This window comes from Ictidomys tridecemlineatus, chromosome X (genome assembly GCF_052094955.1).
Source record: "Ictidomys tridecemlineatus isolate mIctTri1 chromosome X, mIctTri1.hap1, whole genome shotgun sequence".
In the NCBI taxonomy this organism is placed as follows: domain Eukaryota; kingdom Metazoa; phylum Chordata; class Mammalia; order Rodentia; family Sciuridae; genus Ictidomys; species Ictidomys tridecemlineatus.
The window spans coordinates 1,974,495-2,001,728 of NC_135493.1; the positions used below are offsets into that span (position 1 = coordinate 1,974,495).

The 27,234-nt window shown below is 50.1% G+C and overlaps 1 protein-coding gene across 3 annotated transcripts; it reads right to left on the reverse strand.

The window, feature by feature from the left end:
- Positions 1 to 13,113: 13,113 nt before the first annotated feature.
- Positions 13,114 to 22,736, reverse strand: Dusp9 (dual specificity phosphatase 9). 3 transcript variants are annotated; one of them, XM_078034074.1, is made up of 4 exons: positions 22,566 to 22,736; positions 16,631 to 17,032; positions 14,905 to 15,360; positions 13,114 to 14,606 (listed from the first exon to the last, which is right to left on the reverse strand). In XM_078034074.1, exons 2-4 carry the CDS (start codon positions 16,998 to 17,000, stop codon positions 14,281 to 14,283), a joined length of 1,152 nt encoding a protein of 383 aa, XP_077890200.1. In that variant the 5' UTR covers positions 17,001 to 17,032; positions 22,566 to 22,736; the 3' UTR covers positions 13,114 to 14,280. The 3 variants fall into 3 exon arrangements, with proteins under 3 accessions (XP_077890200.1, XP_005340652.1, XP_040142871.1); XM_005340595.4 differs by lacking the exon at positions 22,566 to 22,736 and adding an exon at positions 21,635 to 21,831; XM_040286937.2 differs by lacking the exon at positions 22,566 to 22,736 and adding an exon at positions 17,597 to 17,831.
- Between the last annotated feature and the right edge of the window lie 4,498 nt (positions 22,737 to 27,234).

A 27,234-nucleotide genomic window follows, 5' to 3' on the forward strand; every position in this document is an offset into this window, starting at 1 on the left:
GCTGGTGGGCAGCTCCTCCCTCCTCACATCTACCCACCTGCCATCCTACACTTCAGGCTTTGAGTCACACAACTCAGAGGGGGAACCTCAGCTAACCAGTATCACAGCCAGGTCTCAGCACCTTGGCCTCCTTTCCTCCAAAGGCCTCTCCTGCCACCCCTCTGCCCCTACCTGGGGCCTTGTCATTATTTGGACATCTTTACCAGCATCTTGCTGGCTGGCTTGCTGTGTTTCCCATCTTATCACTCACTCATACAGGACACTTATTTGTTCTCCTTTGGCTTGCAAAGTATTGGTTGGGCCTGTACTGTATGCCAGATGCTGGAAATGCGGTGGGCTCCTCAGACTAGTGCAGGGGATAGTTTTACTGGGATGCTAAGAATGATCTGTGTGGGGAAAGCACCATGCTTGCCGCTCCAGGAGCCCTGAGCATGAGTAGTAGAGCCAACTTTCCAGAAAGAATAAACGCTCTTTCAGAGTGGCCAGCTCTTCCAAGTCAGGCGTGGCGCCAGATCCCTTCTGCAGAGTTGGGACCCAGCCCAGCAGCCCTGTCATATGGTGCAATTTGGCCTCCTGACAGCAGGGGGCGCCACGGTTACGTCTTTAGACATCCATTAGCCACCTCTGGTTCCTTCAGTACCTGGAGCAGTGGCTCAAATCTGTATTCCCCTCCACATCTCCCAAAATCCTGCCCTGGAGAAGTCCTCATTCAACAAAGAGGTCCTGTCAATCTGGGGGCGGGGTGAGAGGGGAGACTCCTAAGTTAGGTAGAGTGGCACCCCTACTTCATCTCTCCCAGACTTTCTCATCTGAGTCCAGTTCTGGAGAGGAAAGTTTTGGGTCACTTGGGCAGAAGGAGAGAGGAAGGGCTCCTTTACTAGAAGGCAAAGGGTGGTGTGAGGTAGGTGGAGAGGGAGCTGGGTGGGGGTACTGGGGAACATTCCAGCTTGTGTCTGGAGGAAAGGGCCCTAGCAATCCTGGCAAGGTAAGGGGTTCAGGCCTTAGTCTATGAGCATGGGGAGCTATTGAAGGGGTTTGGACCAAAGCATGCCTTTGTCCAGTTTGGGAGAAGCTTGAACTGGCTGTAAAGCTCAGGTGCTGTGAAGCTGGGGGAGTGCAGCCCCTCAGAGCAGGTTGATCTTCCCGGGTGTCAGCAGATCTGAGCAGAATTGAGCAGGGGAACCCTTGTGGAGGATACAAGAAGAAACTGTCTCCCCAGATCTGGGCCAAACAGGATAGATGACATGCTGTGTCTTGGAGAAAACGTGTGGGTGGCAGAGGTTTCAAGGAGGCTCAACCTGTACAGTGTCATTGGGGACAGGGAGACCCAGAGGTTATCCTAGAAGTTCTTTAGGAATTGATGGTGGATTTGGGGTGGGGAATGAAGGAGGTAGGGTGAATAGCCTATGTGTCTCTAGGTGGACATGGAACCATTCATAAAGAAGGGTTCAACTGGGGTGCCTTTGGGGGAGACATAATGACATTGGATTGGGATATGGTGAGTTTGAGGGGCCTGAGGGACATAAAAGTAGAGAAAAATTGACTTATTCCTCATACTTCTCTTTGCAAATATGTGTCTAGCTTTATACTTACTATTTTTAAGAAATATTTATTTCTTAGTTGTAGTTGGACACAATGCATTTATTTTATTTTGTTTATTTTTATGTGGTGGTGAGGATCAAACCCAGGGACTTGCACATGCTAGGTGAGTGCTCTACCACTGAGCCACAACCCCCAACCCCTATACTTATTATTAATGAAGGTTTCTTCTTTCTAATTGTTTACTTTTTTTTTTTTTGGTAGTGTTGGGGATTGAACCTAGGGCTTTGTGCGTGCAAGGCAAGCACTCTACCAACTCAGCTATATCCCCAGCCCCTCGGAATCTTTCTTCTTTCTAATAAAAAGGATGCTAATGCTGACTCTTGATTGCACACTTAGTCTGTGCCAGAGACTGTTCTGGAGACCTTCACATATATTGACTCGAATCTCACATGTGAATGAGGTAGCTGACATTGTTATCATCTCCCCTACTTTCCATTTGGGGAAACTGAGGCCAAGTAACTGAGCCAAAGCTATGTCACTTGTAACAGTGAGCATTGAACTCACACTCTCTTACTACGTCTTCCTACTTGCCTCCATGTAAGTGATGTCTTGCTTGGGTCTTAATGATGGGGAATTGAGGTAAGCAAGAGCACTTCTTTCCACCCATCTTTTCGTGAATGCTAAGAGTGTGCTAAGGAAGAGAGAACTCTGGGATGGGAAAACCCACTGTGGATTTCATTTTGGTCCTTGCAGGTGGCTAGTGTTGTCTTTACTGTTCTCTGTGCCTCAGTTGCAGATCTCACTTGATGGCAACCAGGCAGGTTTTCCCCGCAGTGGCAGGGATGGGATGTGGGATCTGGGCCGTCTGAAGTTCTCTTTGGAGTTCAGTATGGGGTGTGGACCAGAAGTGGAGCAGGGTTGGTGACTAGGAGACACATCTGGGTCTGTGAAAGAAACAAGGCAAGAGATGTAGAGGGCCTTTGCCAAAGCAGCTGAAGTGGGACTGACACTGGAAGGATGGAGCTCAGTTGAAGTGGGTTGACCACGGGCAGGCCCGGTGGTTTGTGAAGGAGAACACAGGAGAGAGGCTGAAGACAAAGGGGCCAAGCCATGTCAGGTGCTGACTGACTTGGCTCCATAAACTGTGCATTCCTTCCGGCCAGACACTGTTTAGGTGCATGACAATCATTCTCCACCCAACCCCAGCTTCCTCCAGGCATTCCTGTCTCCATCCCTAACCACAGGTGGGCAAGATAAAAAGTACTGGGTGTTCAAGAAATAACAAACTAATTTGGTTGATTGAGGAGACTTGTGAGAGGAAGTGGCTAGGGAACAGCTTGGGAAGTGAACTTTCTGAAGAGGACACTAGGGAGCCACTGAAGGTTTAAGCAGGACAGTGACAAGATGCGAGTTTTGTCTTAAAGATGTTTTCCCAACATTTTCCAATCCTATCTGGTCCTTCTTGATAATCATGAAAACCTTACGTCCATTCCTCCAGTTCTTTCCCCTCACACCTCACTGAGATTTGATAGATCTTCGAGCCCCAGGGAGCCAAGTCTTGCCTCACATGATGCTCTGAGTAGGTCCCAACTTCTTTATGCCAATTTCTCCTTGTAGTTGTTTCATTTATTGCTTACTGAATTTTTGAAGTTATGTTATTAAGTGCATATGAATTCACATTTGCTATATATTTCAAGTAAGTTAATGAAGAATACAAGCTAACACGTGTATTAGTTTCAGCATTGCTTTTTGCCTTTGTTATAATTTACTTTATCTGATATTAATATAGCAGCTATACCTTTTTATTTATATTAGCCTGCTATGTCTTTTTTAATCCTTTACTTTTCAAGCTTAAAATTTGTCTTCTTTTTAAAAAATATTTTTTAGTTGTCAATGGATTTTTATCTATCTATCTATCTATCTATTTATATATGGTGGTGAGAATCAAACCCAGATTCTCACACATGCTAGGCAAGTGCTCTACCACTGAGCTACAACCCAGCCCTAAAATTTGTTTTCTTATTAATATATAATTCATATACTACAAATTTCACCCTTTAAAATATATAATTTAATGAATTTTAGTATATTTAAAAAGTTTCATAACCAACCCTATGATATAATTCCAGAAACTTTTCATTATCCCAAATGGAAATCCCATTACCCCATAACTCTTCCCTCAGCCTCTGACAACCACTAATCTATTTTCTGTCTTTGTGGATTTGTTTATTCTAATATTTCAAATAAATGTAATCATACCATATGGGAACTTTTGTGTTTGACCTCTTACCCTTAGCTTATGTTTTTAGGGTTCATCACATTGTAGCATCTATGGTAAATGTACCAATTATTCCTTTTTGCAGATGAATAGTATTCCATGGTATTGATAGGCTACATATTATCTATCCATTTATGGACATTTGAATTGCTTCCACCTTTTAGCTATCCTAAATAATAGTGCTGTGAAATTTTTGTATGGATATATATTTTCAGTTTTCTTGAGTATATACCTAGAAGAGGAATTGCTGGATCCTATTGTAACTCCATGTTTACTTTTTGAAGGAAATTTCAATGATTTAGTTGCTGTTTTCCAAAGCAACTAAACCATTTTGCATTGCACAGGGTTCCTATTTCACTACATCCTTGTTAACACATTTCTTTTGCAGTACTGAAGTTGGGACTCAGGGCCTCATACATGCTAGGCAAGTGCTCTACAGCTCAGCTACATTCCCCCTTGATAACACTTGTTTTTTTTTTTTTAAAGAGAGAGAGAGAGAGAGAGAGAGAGAGAGAGAGAGAGAGAGAGAGAATTTTTTAATATTTATTTTTCAGTTCTTGGCAGACACAACATCTTTGTTTGTATGTGGTGCTGAGGATCGAACCTGGGCCGCACACATGCCAGGCGAGCGCGCTACCGCTTGAGCCACATCCCCAGCCCTTGATAACACTTGTTATTGTCTTTTTTTTGTGTGGGGGTGGTACCAGGGATTGAACTCAGGGGCACTTGACCACTGACCTCATCCTCAGCTCTACTTTGTATTTTATTTAGAGACAGGGTCTCACTGAGTTGCTTCGGGTTTCACCGAGTTGCTGAGGCTGGCTTTGAACTTGTGATTCTCCTGTCTCAGTATCCTGAGCTGCTGGGATTACAGGCATGCCACCTCACCTAGCAGATTTTTGTTTATAGCCATTCTAGGGTATTCTGTGGTTTTGATTGGCATTGCTCCAATGACCAATGATATTAAGCATCTTTTCACATAGTTATTTTAGATATTTGCACATTTTCTTTGGAGAGACATATGTACAAAACTTTTTTTGTAGTGTTGAGGATTAAATCTAGGGCCTTATGTATGCTGGGCAAGTGCCCTACCACTGAGCTTCATCCATAGTCCTTGTTCATGTTTTAATTGGTTAATTTTTTATTGTTTAGCTATTAAAGTTTTTTATATATTTTGGTTACTAGGTCCTTATCAGGTTGTCTTTTTGTTCTTTCATAGAGTCCTTTGATGCACTAGATATTTTTTTTTGTCTTTGTACTAAGGATTAAATCCAGGGTTGGTTGCTTTATCGCCAAACTTCATCCACAGCCCTTTTTATTCCTATTTAGAGACAGGGTCTCCCTGAGTTGCTTAGGGCCTAGCTAAGTTTCTGAGGCTAGCTTTGAACTTGTGACCCTCCTGCCTCAGCCTCCCAAGCTGCTGGGATTATAGGCATGCACCACTCTGCTGGGCAAAGTTTTTTTTTTTTTTTTTAAGAAAATTTGCTCTAATTAGTTATATATAACAGTAGAATACATTTTGACACATTGTACACAAATGGAGCGTAACTTCTCCTTCCTCTGGCTGTACGTCAGGCAGTCACTCCAGTAGTGTGATCATGTATATAGGGTGATAGTGTCTGTCTCTTTGCACCATCCTTTTCATCCCCACTGCACAAAAGTCTTAAAACTGTGAAATGCAATAAGTTTCTTTGGCTGCTTTTACTGTTGTAGCCAAACAAAAAAAAATAAAAAACAAACAAACAAACAAAAAAAACAATTGTTTAATCCTGACTACAAAGATTTACATCTCTATTTTCTTCTAAATTGTTGAACTCTTTCGTTTAACTTTTTGATCCATTTCAAGTTGAATTTTGTATGTGGTGTGAGGTTAGGGTCCCACTTCATTCTTGTTTTCATGGTTGTCCAAAATCATTTGAGAAGCCCATTGTTTTCCTGTGGATTTATCTTGACTCCCTTGTTGAAAATCGATTGAACATCAATCTAAGTTTTTATTTTCTGCACTTTCAATTTTGTTCCATTTATCTGAATATCTATCCTTATGGCAGTACCACACTGCCTTTGTGTGTGTGTGGGGGAGGGGGCACTAGGCATTGACCCCAGGGGCACTTATTCCTGAGACACTCAGGAAATTGTCCATTTTATCTGAGTTTATCCAATTTTTTGGCATAAAATTCTTCAAAACATCCTCTCATAATCCTTTTAATTTCTATAGATCAGTAGTGGTGTTCTGTTTTCTTTCTAGATCTTGGAAATTTGATTCTCTTTTTTCTTGGTTAGTCTAGCTAAGATCAACTTTGTTGATTTTTACAAAGAACCAACTTTTTCAAAATTGATTTTCTCTATTGTTTCCTGGTTTGGGTTTCATTTCTTTCTTTGCTAATATTAATTTTTTCTTCTGTTTCTTTGGATTCAGTCTGCTCATTTTTTTTTTCGTTTAAGGTAGATACTTAGGTTATTGATTTGAGACCTTTCCTTGTTATACATTTTCTTCTAAGACCTACCTTAGCTGTGCTCCATAAATTTTGATAAATCATGTTTTTATTTCCATTCTGTTAAAAGCCTTTTCTAATTTTCCTTGTTTTTTTAAACCTGTAAGTTATTTAAAAGTATGTTGTTTACTTTTCAAAATTTTTGTAGTTTTCTAGTTTCCTCCCTTTTTTGACTTCTACTTTATTTCTGTTGTGGTGAGTGAGGATATTTTGTATTATTCAGTCTCTTTAAATGTATTGAGACTTATTTTATGACCTAAGTTATTTTTTATCCTGGAGGATGTTCCATATGTATTTGAAAATAATATGTATTCTGTGGTTGTTGAATGGTATGTTCTATAGGTATCAGTTTGGTCAATTTTGTTGATAATTTTGTTCAAATATTCTACATCCTTGCTAGTTTTCTGTGTAGTTCTATTGACTATTGAAAATGAGCATTGAAATATTCAACTACTATAGTTGAATTTTCTCTTTCTTCCTTCAGTTTCATGTGTTCTTGCTTCAGGTATTATGTATTTTTGGGTTGTGTTGTTAGAGACATATATGTTTATATCTTTCTGAAGAAATGACCTTTTATCATTAGGAAATGAATTTTTTCTTTAATTATATAGCTACTCCAGCTTGATGGTTACAGTTTGCAAGGCATTTCTTTTTCTTTTTTTCTTTTTTTGTGTGCTTGTGTGTGGTACTGGGGATTAAACCCAGGGTGCTTTACCACTGAGCTACATTCTCAATTCCTTTTTTTTTTTTTTTTCATGTTTTGAGATAGGGTCTCGAAAAGCTGTTGAGACTGGCCTCAGCCTCTTGAGTAGCCGGTATTACAGGCATGTACCAGCACACCCAGATTTTTTCTGATTTTTTTTCCTTTGAACATGAGATCTGACCCTTGGAAACAATCTGTAGTATGCAGTTAGTTGAATCTTCCTTTTTTGAATCTTTGATTTTTTGTTGGAGGATTTAGATCACTCACACTTATTGTAATGACTGATATGGTTGGATTTACATTCGACATTTTGCTATTTATTTTCCTTGTCTCTTTGCTCTTGTCTTGGTTTTTGACCACCTTCTTTTTATTAAAAATTTTTACTACACTATTTTATTTTCTTTGTTGGTTCTGTATTTTAGGGTTATTTTCCTAGTGTTTTCCCTAGTGTTTATGTTATGAATCTTAACTAATCACAATGTAGTTCAGGTTAATATTTACTTAATTTTGGTAAAATACACAGCCATTGTTACAATATATGCTACCATTTTTCCCTTCTACTCTGTGCTAACATTGTCATATATACTACATTTTTATAGGTTATAAGTCAGATAATACAGTGTTATAGCTATTGCTTTATGCAATCTTGTGTTTTTTAAAAGAAATTAATACAAGAAGTGAAGAAATAATGTAATAAAAGATTTTTTTTGTACAATGCTTGAGATGGAGCCTAGGACTTCATGCATACCAGGCAAGCACTCTCCCACTGAGCTACATCCCAGTTCAAGAGAGACTTTTATATGAACTCATATGTTAACCACTTATCCTGGTCTTCATTTCTTACTTTGAATTCAAGTTGCTAGCTGATGTCATTTCCTTTCAGCCCGAAGATCCTCCTTATGTAGTTCTTGTGAAGAGTCATGCTAATAGTGAATATTCTCTCAGACTTTGTTTATCTGGGAATGATTTTTTTAGCTTTAAACTTTTAAAGCATAGTTTTGCTACATATAGAATTTTTGTTTGGTAGCATGTTTTCCTTTTGGTTTGGAATACATTATCCCACTGCCTTCTGGCCTCAGGAGAAGGTAGGGCTTCATAGAACTGAGGGGTTCATAGGTCACTGGGATATGCTCTTGGAAGGGAGTTCTTCAGTGACCCAAGAACTTTTGAGAGGGTTGTTATAAGGGGGAAAGCCTGGCCCTTCTCTTTCTCTCTGTTCTTGGTATGATATGTAATCACCTACTTGCTCCCAGATGCACTCTTTCATTGAATGCCAGATCCAAAACGTTGTTTTTGTAAATTCCCTATAACTTTATAGTTGCTTTTGGGGGAGATTATTTGCTAATACACTCATTTGCCCACAGCTGGAATCCTCCCTTTAAACCTTCATTTGACACATTCTGTGGATGACTCTTTTTTTTTTGGCAGAAGGTGTACCAGGGATTGAACTCAGGGTTAGTCAACCATTGAGTCATATCCCAAGCCCTTTTTATCCATCTATCTATCTATCTATCTATCTATCTATCTATCTATCTATCTATCTATCTAAATATATTTTTTAGATGTAAATGGACACAATGCCTTTATTTTATTTATTTATTTATTTTTTAATATTTATTTTTTAGTTTTCGGCAGACACAACATCTTTTTTTTTTTTTTTTTGTATGTGGTGCTGAGGATAGAACCCGGGCCGCACGCATGCCAGGTGAGTGCGCTACCGCTTGAGCCACATCCCCAGCCCCTATTTATTTTTTTATGTGGTGCTGAGGATTGAACCTAGTGACTTGTACATGTGAGGCAAGTGTTTCACCACTGAGCTACAGCCCCAGCCCTCTCAGCCCTTTTTAATATTTTTTTAGAGACAGGGTCTCACTGAGTTGCTTAGGACCTCAATAAATTGCTGAGGCTGGCTTTGAACTCATGATCCTCCTGTGTCAGCCTCCTGAGCCATTGAGATTACAGTCATGTAGCACCACACTGGGCTGAAAACTATTGATTCATGTTTTGCCAGTTTTCTAGTTGTTTATGGTAGAGGATGTAATCTGGACCCTGTTACTCCCTCATGGTCATATTGATATTGAATAACTTTAAGCTTTGTTAAAGTTCAATTCCTGGTATCAAAATAATAATAATAACAACAATAACAACAACAACAATAATAACAACAACAATAGTTTTCAGCTAATGAATAGCAGTCAGTAAAGGCCTATGGTCTGCAAGGGAGTGAAACCAAACTAGGTGAGCTCTCCCAGCCAGGCTTTCTGGCCCAGGTAGAAGCAGCAACAAATGTGACCCATAATGGGAAGAAAAGTCAACCTATAAAAGTTTGGGTTTCCAGTCTGGTGTGGAAGAAGCTGACAAGTCCTCACACCGTCCTAAACAAAAGAGAAGCTGAACAAACTGAAAATGAACTACTCCTCTTAGTTCCATCAGATAATTGAGGTCACAGAGCAAACTGCTGCCTCTCAGGTGGAGTGACACAGGTGCACACAGAGATGCCAGCTACCCAGAGCAGAAACCCACAAGCACAAACCAATGCCAGGGCACAGAAACCTGCACTGTAATTGCTGCGTTGCTGGAGACTCAGTAAGGACAAGTCAGAGTTCTGCTGTGGGAGGGTAGTCTCAGGGCATCCCATGCTTTAGGGAGTTTTCTCTCCAGAAGTGCCATCAGATTCTCACAGGGAAGGATCTCATGCTTCTGTCAGGAGAAGGGGAGAAATAAACCATTTTGAAATATGTTCTGAGCATTCTCTTCTTAACAAGGCCTGTTCTCAAGAGAAACTAGTTAATAGGAACCTGTCCTTCTAGGCTTTTACTGAAGGCTCACCGAGCTGGGGGAATGGGCAAGCTCAGCTCCAGCCTGCCATAGCCATCCTATCCTACGTACCAGGGGCAGAGTCTGAGAAGCATTGGTGAAGGTCATGGGTCAGGGACACAGGCTTACCCAAGATGGAGACTTAGTCATTGAGTTGGACACTGCGTCCCCTCACCATCCCGTCACCACCACATCTCTAAAGACCCCATTTACAGCAGTTCCTTTCACCCAGATCCAGCTCTCAAAAACTACAACAAACTTCAATGGCAAAAAACAGTTTGAAGAGACAAAGCGCCAGAACCAGAGTTAGATATGATAGGAATGTTGAATTGTCAGGCCGGGAGTTTAAAGTGACTGTGATTAAAATGCTAAGAGTACTAGTGGAAAAAGCAGACGATGTGCAAGAACAGAGTCACCATTAGCAGTGATTTTATTTAGAAATAAAATTTCCAAAAGGGAGAAGGAGAAGATGGAGATTGGGGCACACTAAGCATCTCTTCTAGCATCTTTTCCAAAACCAATCCTTTACCATTTTTGGAAAATTCCATCTTTTAAAAGAAAAAAAAATATTCTCTCTATTCTGTCCTTTACTGATCAATAGTTGTATCTTCAATTTCTAGAAATTCTATTTGGTCTTTTTTAAGAGTACCTGGTCATTTTATAGTTATTTTTCCTTTGTCACACCTTAAATACTTCCTTTGACTTCTTTTTCACCTTTTTTTTCTTGTCATTCCTTCTCTCTCTCTCTCTCTCTCTCTCTCTCTCTCTCTCTCTCTCTCTCTCTCTCTCTCTCTCTCTCTCTCATACTGGGGATTAAACCCAGGGGCAGTCTACTACTGGGATGCATCCCCAGCCCTTTTCATTTTATTTTGAGATAGGCTCTCACTAAGTTCACCAGTCTGGCCTCAAATTTGGGATCCTCTTGTCTCAGCCTCCCAAGTGGCTGATATACCACTACCTCTGGATTTTTATTTCTTTAAACATATTAATCATATACTGTGACATACAAGTTTTAAATCTGTTATCTTAGAATTGATAGTTAAGTTTTTATATTTGTATGTTTCTGTCACTCATGGTAGCTTGATTCCTTACACATTTTTTCATTATATATATTTAAAATTCCTGGGGCTGAGGATGTGGCTCAAGCGGTAGCACGCTCGCCTGGCATGAGTGTGGCCTGGGTTGGATCCTCAGCACCACATACCAACAAAGATGTTGTGTCTGCCGAGAACTAAAAAATAAATATTAAAAATTCTCTCTCTCTTTCTCTTTCTAAAAAAAAAATAAAAAATAAAATTCCTATAGGAATTCTTTGTGGCCTGTGGTTAAAGGTCATCCCTTCAAAGAGGCAGTCTGCAGCCATTCTACCTCTGGACCATTTCATCTAGAACTTCCAATCTATTTTATTTTATTTCGGGTACCGTGGATTGAACCCAGGGGCACTTAACCACGGAGCCACATCCCCAGCCCTTTTTATATTTTATTTTGAGACAAGGTCTCACTGAGTTGCTGAGGCTACCTTTTAACTTGCCATCCTCCTGCTTCAGCCTCCTGAGCTGCTGGGATTACTAAATAGTGTATTTTATTAATGTTTTAAGCTTTTCTATTTTTATTAAGCTATCACAATCTAAGTGAAATCTGGGTGTAAGAGAGTTAAATGCAGTTTGAAGACCAATCCTGCAGCTTCCCACTGACTCTATCACTGTGTCTCTCCAAGACACATTCTGGAACATCCATTATTCTGAATAGGCCCCTCTAATTGAGAATTTCCACTTGTGGCAATGAGTTTTCAGGAGTGTCATTTTTCTTTTATTCTACTTTCACCCAAATCCAAGGTCAAGATAAACACACATCCTCACCTCTTTTTGTGGGGGTATTTTTTCAAGGTCATCTATTGTGTTTGTTTTCTATTGCTGCTGTCACAAGTTACCACAAGGTAGTAGCTTAAGTTTTATCAAACAAAAATTTTATCCTCTAACAGTTCTGGAGGTCAGCAAGGCTGTGTTCCTTGTGAAGGCTTCTGGCTCCTGGGCTAGGAGATGCCCTGTTGTCCCCTGGAGCAGCCCCTTTACTGGACTCCAGGATCCTCACTGTTCCTTACCTGAGAGCCTTTCTCTTATTTTCTCATCAGCTCAGCCATACAGTCACATGGTTTTAGATTTCATCCCAATTCCAGGGCCTGTGGAGCAGAAGGACTGCCCGCATTTCTGTTCCATGTTACTCACAAGTCTTTGGCTGTGGTTGGGACCCTGAATGTCTCCAAACAGCTTGGCCCAGAGTGGTGCTATTTGGAAGTCGTGGGAACTCTGGGAGGTGGCGCTTGGTAGGCAGTCCCTAGGTCCATTGGGGACATGCTCTTTTCCTTCCTGGCCATGGAGTGAGCAGTTTTGCTCTGACACATTCTCTCACTGTGATGTGTGGCCTCACCATGAGTGTAAAGCAACAGCACCAAGTGATCCCAGACTGGAGTCTCAGAAACTGGGAGCCAAAATAACCCCTCTCTCTCCAGAGTTGATTAGCCCAGGTATTTGTTGTAGTGACACAAAGCTGTTTTCTCAAGCTACACTTGTTCCCCACCCACCCTCCAGCTGCCCTTCCGCTCTGCCATCTCTGTGGTGCAGAATTGCAGTATTACCAGCGCCTCCAGCCTGCTGTGGAGAAGGCACTGTCAGTGTTCCGAATGGAGAGGCAGGCCCCATCTGTCACTTCAGATAGCCCAAAGACTCCCCCCAGGGCCCTCTCTGCCCCCTGTCTAGGCCTTCGAAGTCCAAATTCCACATTATGTCAGCGAGAGTGCCCGTCCTCCCACTGCTTGGGCCACCCGACAGCTCCCGTCAACCTCATGATGGTGTCTAACCAGGGCTGCTGGGAGCTTGCCTTGAGGCAGGGTTTGGGTCTGATTCACATTGTGTTTTGGGGATTGGTTGCCAAACTTCATGGCTGAATCTGGGTGCTCTCTTCCCTGCTTTCTGAGGCAATGGATACATACTGTGTGACTCACTCACACTGAGTCCAGTCTTCCCCTCCAGGCAGCTCTAAGCAGCCAACCTCTTCTGTTTGGCTTGCTGATGGGTCCTGGTCTTTAGCAGGTGTGGCAGGGTGGGAGCTCAGATGTGTGGTGAGGGGATGGGGGCTCAGAGATTGGGAAATGACATGGAGGATGTGAAGTGGCACTTGAGTCCCTGGCCAGCACAGCATGCCCTCCTAGGAGCAGGCAAAAAGGTCCTTCCCCACCTTCCCCCAGACCCTCTAAGGAGCTCATGAAGAAGCTTTCCTCTCTGTTCAGTATCTTAAATAAACTGTTTATTCAGGAGGAACAATTAAAGAAAGCAATCATGATGTGGATTACAAAAACAAACAAGCATAGCCCCTCTTCCAGATTTGAGGGGGCGATGGGACTGCCAGCCCCAGGCGAGCGTGTAAGTGGAGGCTAGTGTGCATGTGTGAACTTGGATGTGCACGTGCGCGCACACGTACACTTCCTACAAGGGGTGTGGCCTGCAATGAATGACCGTGTGTGTCTGCAGCTTGGCCCCTTCTCCCCCCCCAACAGCGGCTGTGGGACCCGCAGCAGCAAAATCAAGGCCTTCATCCTTCCCTCCCTCCCCTCCCAGCTCTTGCTCTGAGACCCCATCTCCTCCGGTGGCAGTTTGACCACCCTCAGTCACAAAGAGCCCTAGTGATCCTGTCAAGACATCTGGGGGAGGAGGAAGGAAACAGTCAGGGTGCCAGATGTGTGGCCGGGAACCCGCCCAGTGGCTCCCAGGCGCAGTAAGAAGCCACCCAGAGAGACTGTCCCTGTGGAGGCCGGGCAGTTGTTGCATCTCTGGGTCCACATCTCCTGGGAGGCTCTCAGCCCTAAGAGACCCAAGCCCTTGACAGACAAGCAGGGAGATGACTACCCTGGTGGTGGTGGTGGTGACTCTCTCCTCACAAGTGGCCATTTGGGACAGGGAAGGGCCTGGGAGCAGGTTCCTGTGGCAAAGGAAGTGGCACACAATTTTCCTGAAGGGGGAAATAGCAGGGAGGCCCAGGGCCTAGCAGAGCTGGCGAGCACCCAGGGCCCCAGGGAACAGGCAGCCACCTGCAATGGTTCTTCAGATAGGGAACCCCACCCCACCCCCAAAAGAGTAAAGTAACAGTCGCAAAAGAGGCAGATTCTGGAGCGTGGTCCCACCCGAAAGCGCACAGGTAAGGCCGATGGCCCTGGGGCCGGCCCTTAGGCACGTTTAATAGGCTGAGAGTGGGTAGGGCAGGTCTTTGCTCTGGCCCCTGCCTTGCTCCACCGCCCCCGAGTGAGGTATTGAGCTTTCCCTCCCCCTGCACCCCCCACCCCCCTGCTTATGGCTGAGTCCCCTCCCCCCTTCTCCCCTACTATATGGGTGGTTAGAGCACCCACTGGGTGTGGGGTCATGGGTGGGGACCAGCCCTGCCAGCCCCACGTGGTCTTATGTGGGGTCCAGCTCAAAGACCCCATCGCTGGTGGGGGTGGTAAAAAAGGAGGGGGGGTCAGAGGTGGCAGACTCCTGGCCCCCACTGCCCTGCCCCTGGGAGCGCCTCTCCTCCAAGCGCAGACTGCGCTCAAAGTCCAACAGCTGCCCCATGAAGTTGAAGTTGGGCGAGATGTTAGACTTCTTCCTCTTGACCAGGTCGTAGGCATCGTTGAGTGAGAGGTGGAGCTTCTGCATGAGGTAGGCCACGGTGACGGTGACAGAGCGGCTGACCCCTGCCAGGCAGTGGACGAGCACCCCGCAGTTCTGGGACAAGGCCTCGTCTAGGTGGGGGAGTGCAGAGTCACGGTGACCCAAGGACCAGTGTGAGACCATAGCCAGGTGGCCTTCCAGAGGGGCCCTTGCAGCCCACCCCTCGCCCTCAGAGTCCTGGAGGTTTTGCTAGCAGGCTCTGGAGCTGGCTTGAGCCCTGTCCACCCCCACCCTAGAAGGGTTATCCCTGCTCTGGGAATGGCAGGTAAGCCTGGGAAGAATTCTCTTAAGGGAGAGGGAGAAGAAATGGGAGAGGCTGGAGGTGAGGTGCAGTGGAGAGGAAGGAAGGAGAGGGCAAGGTAGACTCACCAATGAATGCAATGGCCTCTGGAAAGAACTGGGACAAGTTCTGGCTCCAGTGGTCAGAGATGGGGATCTGCTTGTAGTGAAAGTCACCATTCTTCTCAAAGAGGTTAGGGAGGTTGGGGGTGACATTGAGGATATAGCGGATGCCCAATTTGGCCAGGCTCTCTAAGTTGGCTGAATCCCGGGCACTGCCCAGGTAGAGGTTGGGCAAGATCTGGACCGGGAAGGATGGCAGCAGCCCCACTGGGGGAGGCGTGGTGCCTTCTGAATCCAGGCCACAGCTCATGGAGTCGCGGTCAGCCTCAGATTCTGCGTCAGAGCAGTCGGAGCTCAGGCACAGGCCACCCAGTCCCACCACGGGCACTGGGCTGGGCACTGGGGCCATGCTTGAGCCAGCACCACCATTGAGGCTGGTCTCACACAGGTGAGGGCACTCGGCCTGAAATCTGGCGAAGCCACCTGTGGAGGGAGAAGCAAAGGGTCCTGCTGACCTGGCTTCCTGAGCAGCCAAGTGCCCCTGGCAGGGGTTAGGGAGCTGGCCCTATACAACCTAGGGGGTTTGCAGATCTCCCCAAACGGAACAAAAGAGCCAAGGGGTGTTTCATTTACACAGGGGGGGCCATGTGTGGTACGCTGTGGGCGCCCTAGCAATCCTCATGCAGCACTGGATGACAAGTGCCCACTGTGGCCACTGGAGATGCAAGAAGCTGAGTCCTGACAGAGCCACCCAAGAGGATCTTAGAGCTCCTGGGCTGAGAGCTAAGGCAGATGTGAGGGCTCAACTGAAGACAGCAATCATCAGTTAAAGAAGAAGGTTTGGGTGTCAGTTCTCTACCTGGGCATCTCCTGATCGGGTGTGGTCAGGAGAACGCTAAGGGATGAAGTGGGACCCCAAGAAATGGGGAGCTTGGGAGAGAGTATGACATTCCATTTGAATGATTCCAAAGTCCTGAGAAGCCAGCAACTCTTTCGTCTACAGATTCGATCATTTCCCTGAGCTGGGGGTGGGGACCTGGAAATCTGACACTTTCTATATTTATATATTCTCATTACAGCCCAATTGACCTTTCTTGGTGACCAACTGATCAGGAGGTGGGGACAGCTGCCTCTATAGCTTCACAGGAACCTTGCCCCTGCACTGGGCCTCTGGGGAGGGGGCATCTGGCTTGAACAGGGCCAACAGACCTGTATCAACTTGCCTCCACTTTGTACATCCAGGGCCCTGCCCTGACTACAGGGGAGGCTGGTCCCTTGTCCTCATGCCTTCTCCTGCCTGCACACCTTCTCCAGGATTTTCCCCCACCATCTCAGGGCCTGGGATTTTCCCTCCTGCTGTCTGGCCTCTGCCTCCTTTGAGGTACAGGGGAGTAGGGAGCACCAGGAAGGTGGGGAAGCTGTTGGCCAGACACAGGGATCCCAAACGTAGGACTTTGTTTTTGAGCATCCTGTTAACTAGGTCAGTTCAGCCCAGTTCTCCCCATTTTCTAGACTAAGAACTGGGGCTTCTCAAGGGTGAAGAAGGACCTGCCCAAGGTCATGATCAGGCTCCCCTCCCCTGAAAGCAGCCTAGCAGCTGTTGGGAGAGGGAGTCTCACCTCCACTTTAGACAAAATAGACGGGGCTTACCCAAGGTCAAATTAATTATGAATCCCCTTGGAAGGCAAGGTCTTGCTTCCCTAGGCAGGGGTCCTCCCCTGGCAGGTGCCCACCAAGTCCACTCTATACCTACCTTGCAGGTAGTATGCCAGGTAGCCTTCCTCCCGCAGCTTCTGGAGCAGGGTGCCCAGCACCGACTCAGCCTCCCACTCCTCAGCCTCGGCCTCGCCCTCGCGCCGTCGCCTGCCCCCACCTTGGTCGTACAGGAGCACCGGGGCAGGGGGAGGCGGCTGCAGCGGCGGCCCTGGCAGGAGCGCGCGCACCGACAGGCTCCCCCTCCGCAGGCGGCGCAGCAGCAGCGCAGGCAGGGCCACGCTCAGCGCCCCGCCGATGCGCGCCGACTCGTACAGCTCGCGGCTGCGGCAGTCCAGGAGCAGCAGCCGCGGCCGCGAGGGCGACAGCTCCCGGCGAAGCCACAGGCACGAGCGACCCAGGCTCTCCATGGGCGCGCGGTTCTCTGCACGTCGGGCAGGCGCTGCGGAGAGAGGGAAGGCGCGCGGTGTGAGCTCGGGTCCCCGCGGACTGCCGCTCCGGGGCTGAGATGTAAAGCTAGCCCCAAGTCCTGAAGGCGGGCGCCGAATCTCGCAGGGACACTCGTACACCTCCCGTTCCTCTCCCCGCGCCCCCACCCGCAGCGAGAACACAGAAAGAGGCGCCCCCAGAAAAGCACCGCGGCAGCCACTCGGGCGCCGGCGCGCTGCTCCCTGCCCGGGTTGGGGAGGCGTGAGGGTCTCCCAGAAGACAAGCGGGTGTCTAACAGCCCCTTCCAGGCTCCTCCGGGGGCGTCCCAGCCCTAGCCACCTCCTTCACACCTCCTTTCTGGCTCCTTCGTTAGGCCTGCCCGTTATCACGCCCCAAGTTCGAGCTTACGACTTTGGGGGTGTGTGCGTGCGAAGGAATGGGGTTCAAAGCCTCGATCTCCCCCACCGCCAGACGCGCCCAGGGAAAAGTGGCGACGAGGTGACCGGCTTCGGCAAACCCTCTAGTAGCTGTTCCGGCCCCAGTCCTCCCCCCTAGGAGAGAACAAAAGGAGAGAGACCTGGATCTGGCGGCAGGCTGCCGCGCGTGGATGTCCCGGCCAGGGTTACTGCAATGGCAGGGCGCGGGGCGCCGTCCCAGAGCAGGGAGTCCCCAGGCCCAGCGGCCAGGAGGAGGCGGGGTGGCGGAGCAGGCTCGCACGTGGAAGCCAAGCCTCGCGCGCAGCTCGCGCGCCGGCAGCTTCCTGGCAGCAAGACTGAGCTTCCACCTAGGAAGGCTCGGCCTCGGGACGTGGAGTAGCAGCTCAGAGGGGCGGGCCGGGGCGGGGCAGCGGGGCGGGCCCAGAGGGGTCGACGAGCCAACGGGTGCAAGAGAAAGGAGTCGGGTGGGACTCGCGAGTGGCAGGCTGAGCTGGGGCTTCCACCGAAGCGGGACAGGGTCAGGGCAGAGGCCAAGGGCAGGTCAGGGGCCCAGCAGGGAACCAGTTACAGCTCCCCTGGCCGGCGCCAGCCTGGCCCCTGGAGGCAGGGGGAGGGGTGGGGACAAAAGCCCCATGCTCCTGCTCCAGAAGCTGCTTCCAACAACTCACTCAGTGGTCCTGGACCACCGTATTTCCCACTGGGACCTCAGTGGCCCCATCCGTATAATGGGCTCATCAGAGCCACCACCTTGGGCCGCTGTGGGGTTGTCTCTGAATTCATGGAGGAGAGGAAGAAGCAGGACTAGAAAACCTGCTGCTATCTTGGGTCCAAAGCTCTGCCCAAGACTCCTTGGTGGGATAGGCAGGCACAGGGAAGCTCCTCAGCACCCTATCCCCATACCGCCTTCATTTGCCCAGGCCTGAGTAAAGATGCCCAGGAGCTCTGAGCACCCAGCCTTAAACTGAGGCACTACATCCATATCACACTAAGCCTAGGAGTCACCCCTGGCTCCTCCACCTGCCTCCTTTCCTTAACCTCCTGGACAGATCCATCTGGAGGGAAGTACTTACTACCCACATCCTTCTGTTTGCACCACTAGCTGTGGGCTCATATTCACCGTCTCTTGGCCAAGTCACTGTCATAGATTCCAAAATGGTCTCCCTGCGTCCTGCATCAACTTGTCCTTCACCCTGCCTTGTCCTGTGCCAGAATGCCATTCATTCTACAAAGGCTGTCTGCCTCCATCCTTTCCATGGACACAGGTGATGAACAGGCCTGACACACAAGGTTCCTGCATGCCTGGTGCTCCCTCCCAGACCAGCAGGACAGATCAACGATAAGCTAAGAGACTGAACAAAATATCAGGGATGATAAGTGCTGAGACAATGAAAGGAGGGCTGGAAGAGGTTTCTAAAATGCCCCATCTGGCTATGTGTCCTTTCTCTGCTTAAAGCCCAACAAAAGCAAATAACAGTGTTGAAGGAAAACATACAACAGATAAGATAAAGCTCATACAAAATAATCAAAAGGTTAAGACCCTGGTAGATAAATCTATAAGGAACTTAAAAAGACTGCAAACTGCATGAAGGAAGGAATGTGATAGGGTAAAAAATATTTGGAGGATGATTTAATCTCAGTCATGGAAGGAAAGCCAATTCAAAAAACAAGGTAACAACAGCAAAACAAGGTAACACTTCCCACTTGCTACATTAGTAGAATGTTCTCAAAATGAGAACACCCAGCATTGGCAAGGCTGCAGAGAAACTGCATGCTGTTCTCTTGCTGGGTGATTTTGGTCCTTTTGGAAATTAATCTGGCAATGTACGTTAAGAGCTAGACAAAAAATCCATACCTTTGGCCACTTCTGGGAATCTACCATAAGGAACTAAATAAAAACAAGCAGACCTATTCACACAGGATGGGTACCACAAAACATTTTTCTAAGACGTAAAAAACGCAAAGCCACCGAGAAGCCCAACACTTAGAATTACTGCAGGCCGTTCCCATGCGTGTTGAAAAGCCTCCCTCATGAACCACATGGTAAGATGAGACATCATGTGAAGGGATGCTAAGGGAAGCAGCAGGCTATGGAAAGCTAGGTCACCTCTATGGGACCTAGGCCTGCCTTCTCCCTCCCTTCCTTCCCTGGGCTGTCAGCTTCAGACTCCTAGGCCATAAGTGGTGGGCTCATCTTTGGCCACACCCACCATGTCCCTTCCTCTACAGTACCAACACCTGCATGCAGGGGATCTGGATGACTGGGCCATGCCCCTCTAGTCCTATGGGCAGGGGTCCCAGCCCAGGCCTCTCTCCTACATATAGGCTGCCTGCCCAGATTCTGCATTTTCTCCAGCCCCCTTCCTTGGGCCAGCCTGTAGGGTCCTTTTTTGGTGCTCCTTGGTCTCATGGGTTTAGGCTGTGGCATGGCCCATTTCCCCTTTTCATGGCCCATTTTCCCATTTCCCCATTTCCCCACAGTGCACTCCTGGAAGAGGGACTCTGCCTTCTACCTTCTCCATCTCTCACATTGTAGCTCCACTGACAGACGCAGGCACTAGTTGCCACCTGGCCATGGGTACCCAGCCTATGTGCTGCTTCCAGACCCCACTGCAGCTGTGGGTGGGACCTTGGGATGGACAGAAGTTGAAGGCACCACGGAAGTTCTGCAATGTCCTGCCTGGCAAGCAGGGTTGGGGTTTAGTCACATTGTGGATGGGGTAGCAGCAGCAAGGGGGTCTGGAGAGGCACGTGCCCCATCCACCCTGTCATGGGGGCTCAGTGTGCTCAGAGAGAATCGCCAACCCGAAGGAAATTGGTACTCCTGAGGTGCCCAGGCATTGCTGTCTGGAGAGGGCTTCCTGGAGGAGGTGACTGTAGCTGGAGGAGGAGGGAGATGAGGACGAGGAGGAAAGCAACCTCTGCAATGGCGAAGGAAAGGGAAGTCTAGACTCCAACAATCCTGCGTCTCCTAACACCTGAAGAGTGGTTGCCCTACACCTTGTTCCAGATCCCTGCTGGTGAGGCCTCCTACCGGGGAAACGGGAGGGAGTGAAGGGGGTGAGGGGCTCTCAATCACGAAAGTCAGTGCAGTGCTCTGTGCCCGGCGCCTGCAGCGCGCGCAACGCCAGCAACAGGACAAATGGGAACCTGTTGCCACCTCCGCACTGCAGGGCTGAGTGCAGCCAAGCCCCGGCCCCCTTCCCCCCCACTCTCGCCCGGCCCGCCCCTACTCAGGCCCCCTGCAGCGCCTGCTCCGGGCGCTAGCCCCGCCCCGCGACTGCTCCCCTGGCGGGCTGTGATACGGGAGACTGCCGCGCGCCCGGGCCTCGCCTAGCCCCCTCTGGCGGGCGGAGCCAGGCGACGCGTTCGCAGCTCGCCGCAGGATGGGCGCTGCGCCCACCGCCGCCCCCGCTGAGTACCCCTGGCCTTCGCCTGGCTGGGCCAACGCCCCCTGGAGGCCGCCCGGACGCCGTCGCCCGCAGGCCCAGCGCGTGCCGCGTGCGCTCTCGGGTCCGGGTAGCCTCCCAGGAGCAGCGCCCCGCCTCCCCCGCCCCCCCCACTCCAGCCAATTGCACCGTTCCCGCCGGGCCGAGTGGCAGGATTTCGGCTGTCGCGGCCCGGTCACATGGCTAGGAGCACAACTCCCAGCGACAGCATTCCTGCCAAATCCAGTGTCTTTTCCACCAAATCCACTTTCCGCTGGGGATGGCTTTCTGCTTTTCCTGGTCGGGTTCCTCGCGGGACTGGGAGTTCCTCCAAGGCAGGAACGGGTGTGTGCCCGGCCCCAAGCTGGCCCCAGCCCCCAGTGCAGGGCCTGGCACGCGCCCGGAGCTCACCGAAGAAATGCTCGTTAACAAAGAAGGCATGAATGAATGAAACCAATTGTTGCCTGGGGGAGCCCAGGAGGGTGCTGCTCCTGCTTTTTCCTTCTGCCGAATCACACACTCCTCCCAGACACGCACAAGCACACGTGCACACACAGCCCTCCCCCCAGCACACACGCAGACAGGGACACAAACAGTGCACGAGGACTCCAGCCCTCGTGAAACCAACCCACTACGTGCGGGCCGGGCAATTGGCACTCCTTTGGGCCCAGCTGGGCCTCCTCCATTTCAGTGCCTGCCTCTCTCTACACCCCCATCCCCGCAGCCCCTCGCCTCCACATCTAAGTACCATACCTTGGGCCCCAAGTGCCTTCTTTATCTTTTAGGGAAGAGGTCGTGCCAGTCACTAGGGAGTCTCAAGGTCTGCTTAGGGAGGCACCTGGCAGGGTGAGGAGTGCCTAGGCTGGTGAGCCGCTGCTGAAGGAGAGCCAGAGGTGCCTGGCAGAGATGCCACCAAATGCTGCAGCCTCTATAGCCCTCTGCCAGGTGTTGGGGAGGAGTGGTGGGAGGAACTCAGCGATGTGGTGGGGGAGTGTTGAGGGCTATTTGCGATGGGGGCGGGGCATGATGCTGGAGAGCATGCAATCAAGCAAGTGTGCGTGCATGTTGGGGTGTATGAGAGTGCTTGCTGGGGATGCTGGAAGTGCCTGCCTGGGGAGTGGGGAGTGTCAGCCACTGGGGTGTGGGTTTGTGTTGGGACTTCGCTCTCGGGTGGGTGGATTGCAGTGTTTCTGGGCTGGGAACGTGGGTGGGGTGTCTGTAATGGGCATATGGGGAGTTTAAGATGGTGAGGGCATGGTGGGGGGAGCTGTGTTCGTGCAGATATAGCAGGGATGTGTTGGCAGTGTCTGCGCGCCTGGGTGTGTACTGGGGCGTGGCAAGGTCTGGGATGGGTGTTGGCGTGAGTTGGGGACAGTGGGTGAGTGGTGGGCCAGGGGCTACTGGTGTGTGCACTACAGGGACTTGGGTTCATGGTGCGTGGTTTGTGCACGCGTGATTGTGCATCTGGTGGTTGAACTGGCAGGGGACATGGGAGGTGCACTGGCAAGGTATAGGGTATGTGGTGGCAGAACCGAATGGGTCTTGCAAGGGTGAATGCGTCGCCCCGGCTGGACTGTGCACTGACAGGACTTTGGGGGTGCAGGGTGGAGGAACACACGTCGGGGGGCAGCCAGGACGGGTGGGGGTGGGGTGGGGGGCCTGGGGTGCCGCGTGCTCCGCTCACCTCCTCTGGGCTCGGATCCCTGCACCCGCTCCGTGCGTCGCGGCTGGGAAGTTTCCGAAGCTCGGGCGGCGGGAAGCGCCACTGCCACTGCTGAACGCCACCAGAGCCCCGGGCGGCGGCCTCGCCTGGAGCCTAGGGGCCGCCGCCGCCGCTGCTGCGGAGGGAAACTCCAAATCCCGCCTCCGCCTCCACCGCCTCCTCCCCTCCCGTCGCGGTCTTCTCCGCCCCCTGCCCAGGAGGGGCAATGTCGCCGCCGGCGCGCAGGGAGGGATCGGGGAGGGGCCGCGGCCTGCCCAGCGTCTCCCTCCGCCTCCCAAGCCCCCATCCGCCTTCCTCCCACCTGCAAGCCTCTGCTGGTTCCGCGCGTCCTGCCCGACGCGCCCAGCGGCCCTCAGCTCCTAGCCCCCAGCCCCCAACAACGGTGCCGCACGGGGGCCCCCTGATCTCAGGCACCAAAGTGGGGTGGGGGTGGCCCTGACCTACGCTGGGCCTGGGTTAGGGGAGGTTGCTCTACAGAGTCTACACTGGCATCCCTGCTTCCTGCAGGAGAGGTGAAGGGGCCTGTGACAGACCGGACATAGGTTGGTCTCCAGGGCCACCCCTGGCTTTCACAGTGGAGAGGGTGTAAGTTCTGGCCGACTGCGCTGCAAGTGCCCCCACCCCAAGTCCTGCAGTATCTTTTCTTATTCTCATGTGTCAGATTTTGGCTAATAGGAATACCATGTGAACCTCAGTGCCTGGAAGGGGTGGAGCCAGAACGTTGGGGGAGGGGAGGGGAGCTAGTGGGGAAGGGGTCCTTGGCACCAGGTCCTATTGCTTTTCTCAGCACCAATGTTCACAAACATTCTCATCAAGGACCTCATTTTATCCTTAGGTCAGTTCTGTGAGTTCAGAGCAGACTGTTCCCATGCTACACTAGGGAAACTGAGGCAGTGGTTCCATGTTGTGGTCTAGTAATGTAATGGCAGAGCCACACAGGGCTCAGGCTGAGTTCAGAAGCCTAGAGCCTCACCCCAGTGTGGGTACAGGAGACCCACAGGGTTCCAAGCCTTTGGCTCTGGCTGTAGGGGAGCAGAAGGCAGGGGCATAAGCCCAGTCTTTCCTCGGCTTTCAGGCCAGTTGTGGGTCAGCAGGGGCTCAGGCCTGGGCTGGGGAGATGCTGAGAACCAGTCTGTGACTCGGGGCTATCAAGGGATGGCTTCTCTGCCCGGAGATAGCAGAGTAGGGTGAGACAGGAAGGGCTGGGATGCCAGCATCTCCATGGATGAGGGGCAGCCAAGGGAGGCCTGGCTGCCTGGCTCCTGTCTGCAGCACTGCTGAATTCCCCTGAGTCATTACCCCTGGAAAAGAGAGGAAGCCAGCAGCTTTGCCTTTGGTGCTCAAGTCCCTGTTCCAACTCTGGGCCTCAGTTTCCTGGTCTGTACATTTGGGGAGAGATGGGATCCCATGATCTCAAAAAGCCCCCCCTGACTTTGCTCCAGTTTCAGGCCACTATATGCAAGTCTAGGCAGAGTCTGGCCACCACCAGCTTGGCATGTCCACCCTGCCTGTGTGCCCTGACTGCCCCTCTTCACTTCTTCAGCTTCAGCAGCAGCTCCGCCCTCCCAGGTAGAGGACCGAAGCCCTACAACTTCTTTCTGCTCTGGAGCCCTAGGCCTTTGGACCTGCTCTCTGGAATATGGCCTGCCAGACTCTTCTCCCTCAACATCAGGCAGCTGAAGTGCTCAGGACTTGGGCTTGCACCTGCCAAAATGACATCACATGGGCAAGTGTCTATGTAGGCTCCCTGCCACTGGACCCAGTATTCTTTTGACAGCCTGTACTGCCAGTTGTTCCAAAGTTATGGGACCTTTTCTAAGAAATCCACCACAGTGAGACCCTTCCCTTTTATCTGTGGACATATGATAAATATGTATATACCAAGACAAAAATGATGGGGCTGGCTAACCCCCATCCCATGCTCCTCCCATATGCAGAGGACATATGGCAGCTGTGTATATGACCTGGACACTCAGTTGGGCCCTGATGAAGGCTTGGTGAGCTGACTCAGAGGAGTTTCTAGGTAGTTTGGCTACCCCCTCCCCATATTGCACATTAGTGACTCAGGGCAGAAAGGCTGGGGGGGGGGCATTTGGATTGAATAGTGCTGATCCCCTACCCCTGCAAAGCTCCTACCGCAGTCCTCCCACAGTGTCTCTGCTCTCCAAGCAACAAGAGCCACTACTGTTGGAGGAGAAAAAAGTCTAGGGCTGGGCTGGTCCGAAGACACTTGGGAACTTGAAAGACATTGGCCTCCTCAGTCTTGGAAAATGGGGCCCCTCTTCTCATCTACATCACCTTCTTGGCCAGAAAGCCCAAGCCTTCACCCTGTTGGGGGCTGGGAGACTTGAAGGAGACTTGAGTGAGTGTAGGTTCCTATCACTGAATCAAGGGCCTAGCTGGGTCCCCAGCTCTGAAGCAACCAGGTCTACAGCTCGGGTCCTGCATGCTCCTGGAAGAAACCTGAGAGTGAGGTGGCTGGTCAGTTCCAGTCCTCATCCTTTCTATTTTAAAAATATTTTTACTCAGCTTTTTATAACTGTATTTTTATGTGGTGTGGAGGAGCAAATCCAGCTCCTCACATGTGCTAGACAAGAGCTCTACCACTGAGCCACAACACCAGCTCCAGCTCTCATCCTTTCTGTGACACTGCCCCTCAATCCATTCCATGGTCCCCTTTCCACCCTGAAGACCCAGGCACTCAGTGTTAATTCAGGGATATCAGTAGGTTACTCCCTTCCCTTCTCTTCCTTGGGGTTGGCCTTTGGAAAGGGGCCATCTCACTTCTTACTGACCCCGTACCCTCCTGAATCTCTCAGATACTCACCAAAGGCCCTGAAAGTAGCCCCAGGAACTGCCAGCCCTGGGAAAGTTGAAGGGTCATGAAGGTGGGCCTTGCTTGGAGTGGAGAGGTCTTCAGTCTGGCAGTGTCACTGGTGTCTGGCCCAGTTCTGACACTCTCTGATGTGGTGGCCCTTTGGCTGAGGCATCTGAACCTGTTAAGGCACACTTCTTTAGGTCCCAACTCTAGGCCACATTTCTGGTAAGTGAGACTTTGGAGAAAGGCAGTGGCCACCAAAGTCTTGGGCCTGGCACATTTCCCATGTTGGTTAGCCATGAAGGCTTCTGTCTGCCCTTGGGGCTCTGCCCATTCCATTTCCCTATGGGACAAATTTACCCTCCTCCTGGTTCAATAAAGTTTCCTCAGTGCGAGGTGGTGCTGTGATCTGAACCCTGGGCCCAGTCCTCTTGCTTCCTCTGTAGAACCTTGCTCTCATCTGGGAATTTGGCACTTGGGTGCACACACACCCAAAGCTTTATTTCTGGGTAACCATTGGGTCTTACAGAGAGCAATATCTGTAGCTGAATCCATCTGCTAATCTGACAATTGCTCTTGACCACCATTGCTCCACCATTGTGCCCAGTTCAACTCCTCCCTTGGCATCCTTCCCTGGTCTGCAGTGCTTCAGCTAGAATCTTCTAGATGTGTCTTGCTACCAGTTGCTATGCCTTCAGGAACATATTCTAGCCCTGTTAAGAAGCACTCCATCTGCCCCTGGTGGCTTGCAAAATGACCACACCTAGACATTTTAAACAAAATGGCCCTGTGGCAGCTCCCAAAGCCGCACTTGCAGATGGGGTCAAAGGCAGGCCAACCAGGCAGCTGAGCCCCAAGGGTGAAAGCACCAAGCAGGGACAGCAGGAAGGCAAGAGGAGAGAAAGGAGGGGAGGGCAGGACAGAGAGAGCCAGGCTGTGCAGTGATTGCTTTCTGGGGGCCAGGACCTCAAGAGCCATTAACACCCCCATTCCAGGAGGCTCAGGTTCAGGTTCAATAACCTGGTTATAAAGCCCCTCTGGCCAGCTGCACGGCTCCCTCTCCTTGTCTTGTCCTCCCGAGACGCAGCACGTGTGTCTGGATATACATTACAGATGATATAATCCTTTTACCAGGAGAGAGCCAGCCGCCCATGCCCATTGGCTGGACAGGCAAGGGGAGGTGAGGGAAGATGAGGAGCTTGCAGCCACACAAGGTGGAAGGAGAGGACAAGGAAGCCAGTGACTTTCTGGCTTATCCAAGAGAAGTGGAGGGCTGCATGGGGCCAGGAGAAAGGGGAACCACCAGGGGCAGAAGGACAGGGCTGGAGAGACTGGGGGCTCTGAGGGCTGCGTGGTACCCAATCCCCCTGTTGAGATACCCCATTGCTCTGCCTGGCCCAGGAGGTAGGCCTCTGTGAGTAGCCTGCTGGCCTCTGGCCACATATCTCCATGTCCCCCACCCCCTACTCTCGCCAGCAATGTGCCTCACTGGTCAAGCTGAGGAAACAAGATTATATGAAGCAAGCGGCCATGAGTGGGCCAGGCAGGAGCTTACTGCAAGCTCTCTTCCTGGCTGTGATGTCTATGGGGGTGGGTGGGGAAGGGGCTCCTGGAGAGGTCATCTCATCTCCGTCCTCAAGGGCTTTTGCCTCTGAACCCTTCTGTCACAGTGCTGAGCACCTGCAAATGTCCTGCCTACTGACTCATCTGGCTGTCTCACTGCCACTGTCCCTTCTCCTCCCAGCACTGTCTTCTGTCCCCAGACCAAGGTTGAGCTCTCAGGCTGGCTGCTCTGGGGTCAAGGAATCCCCC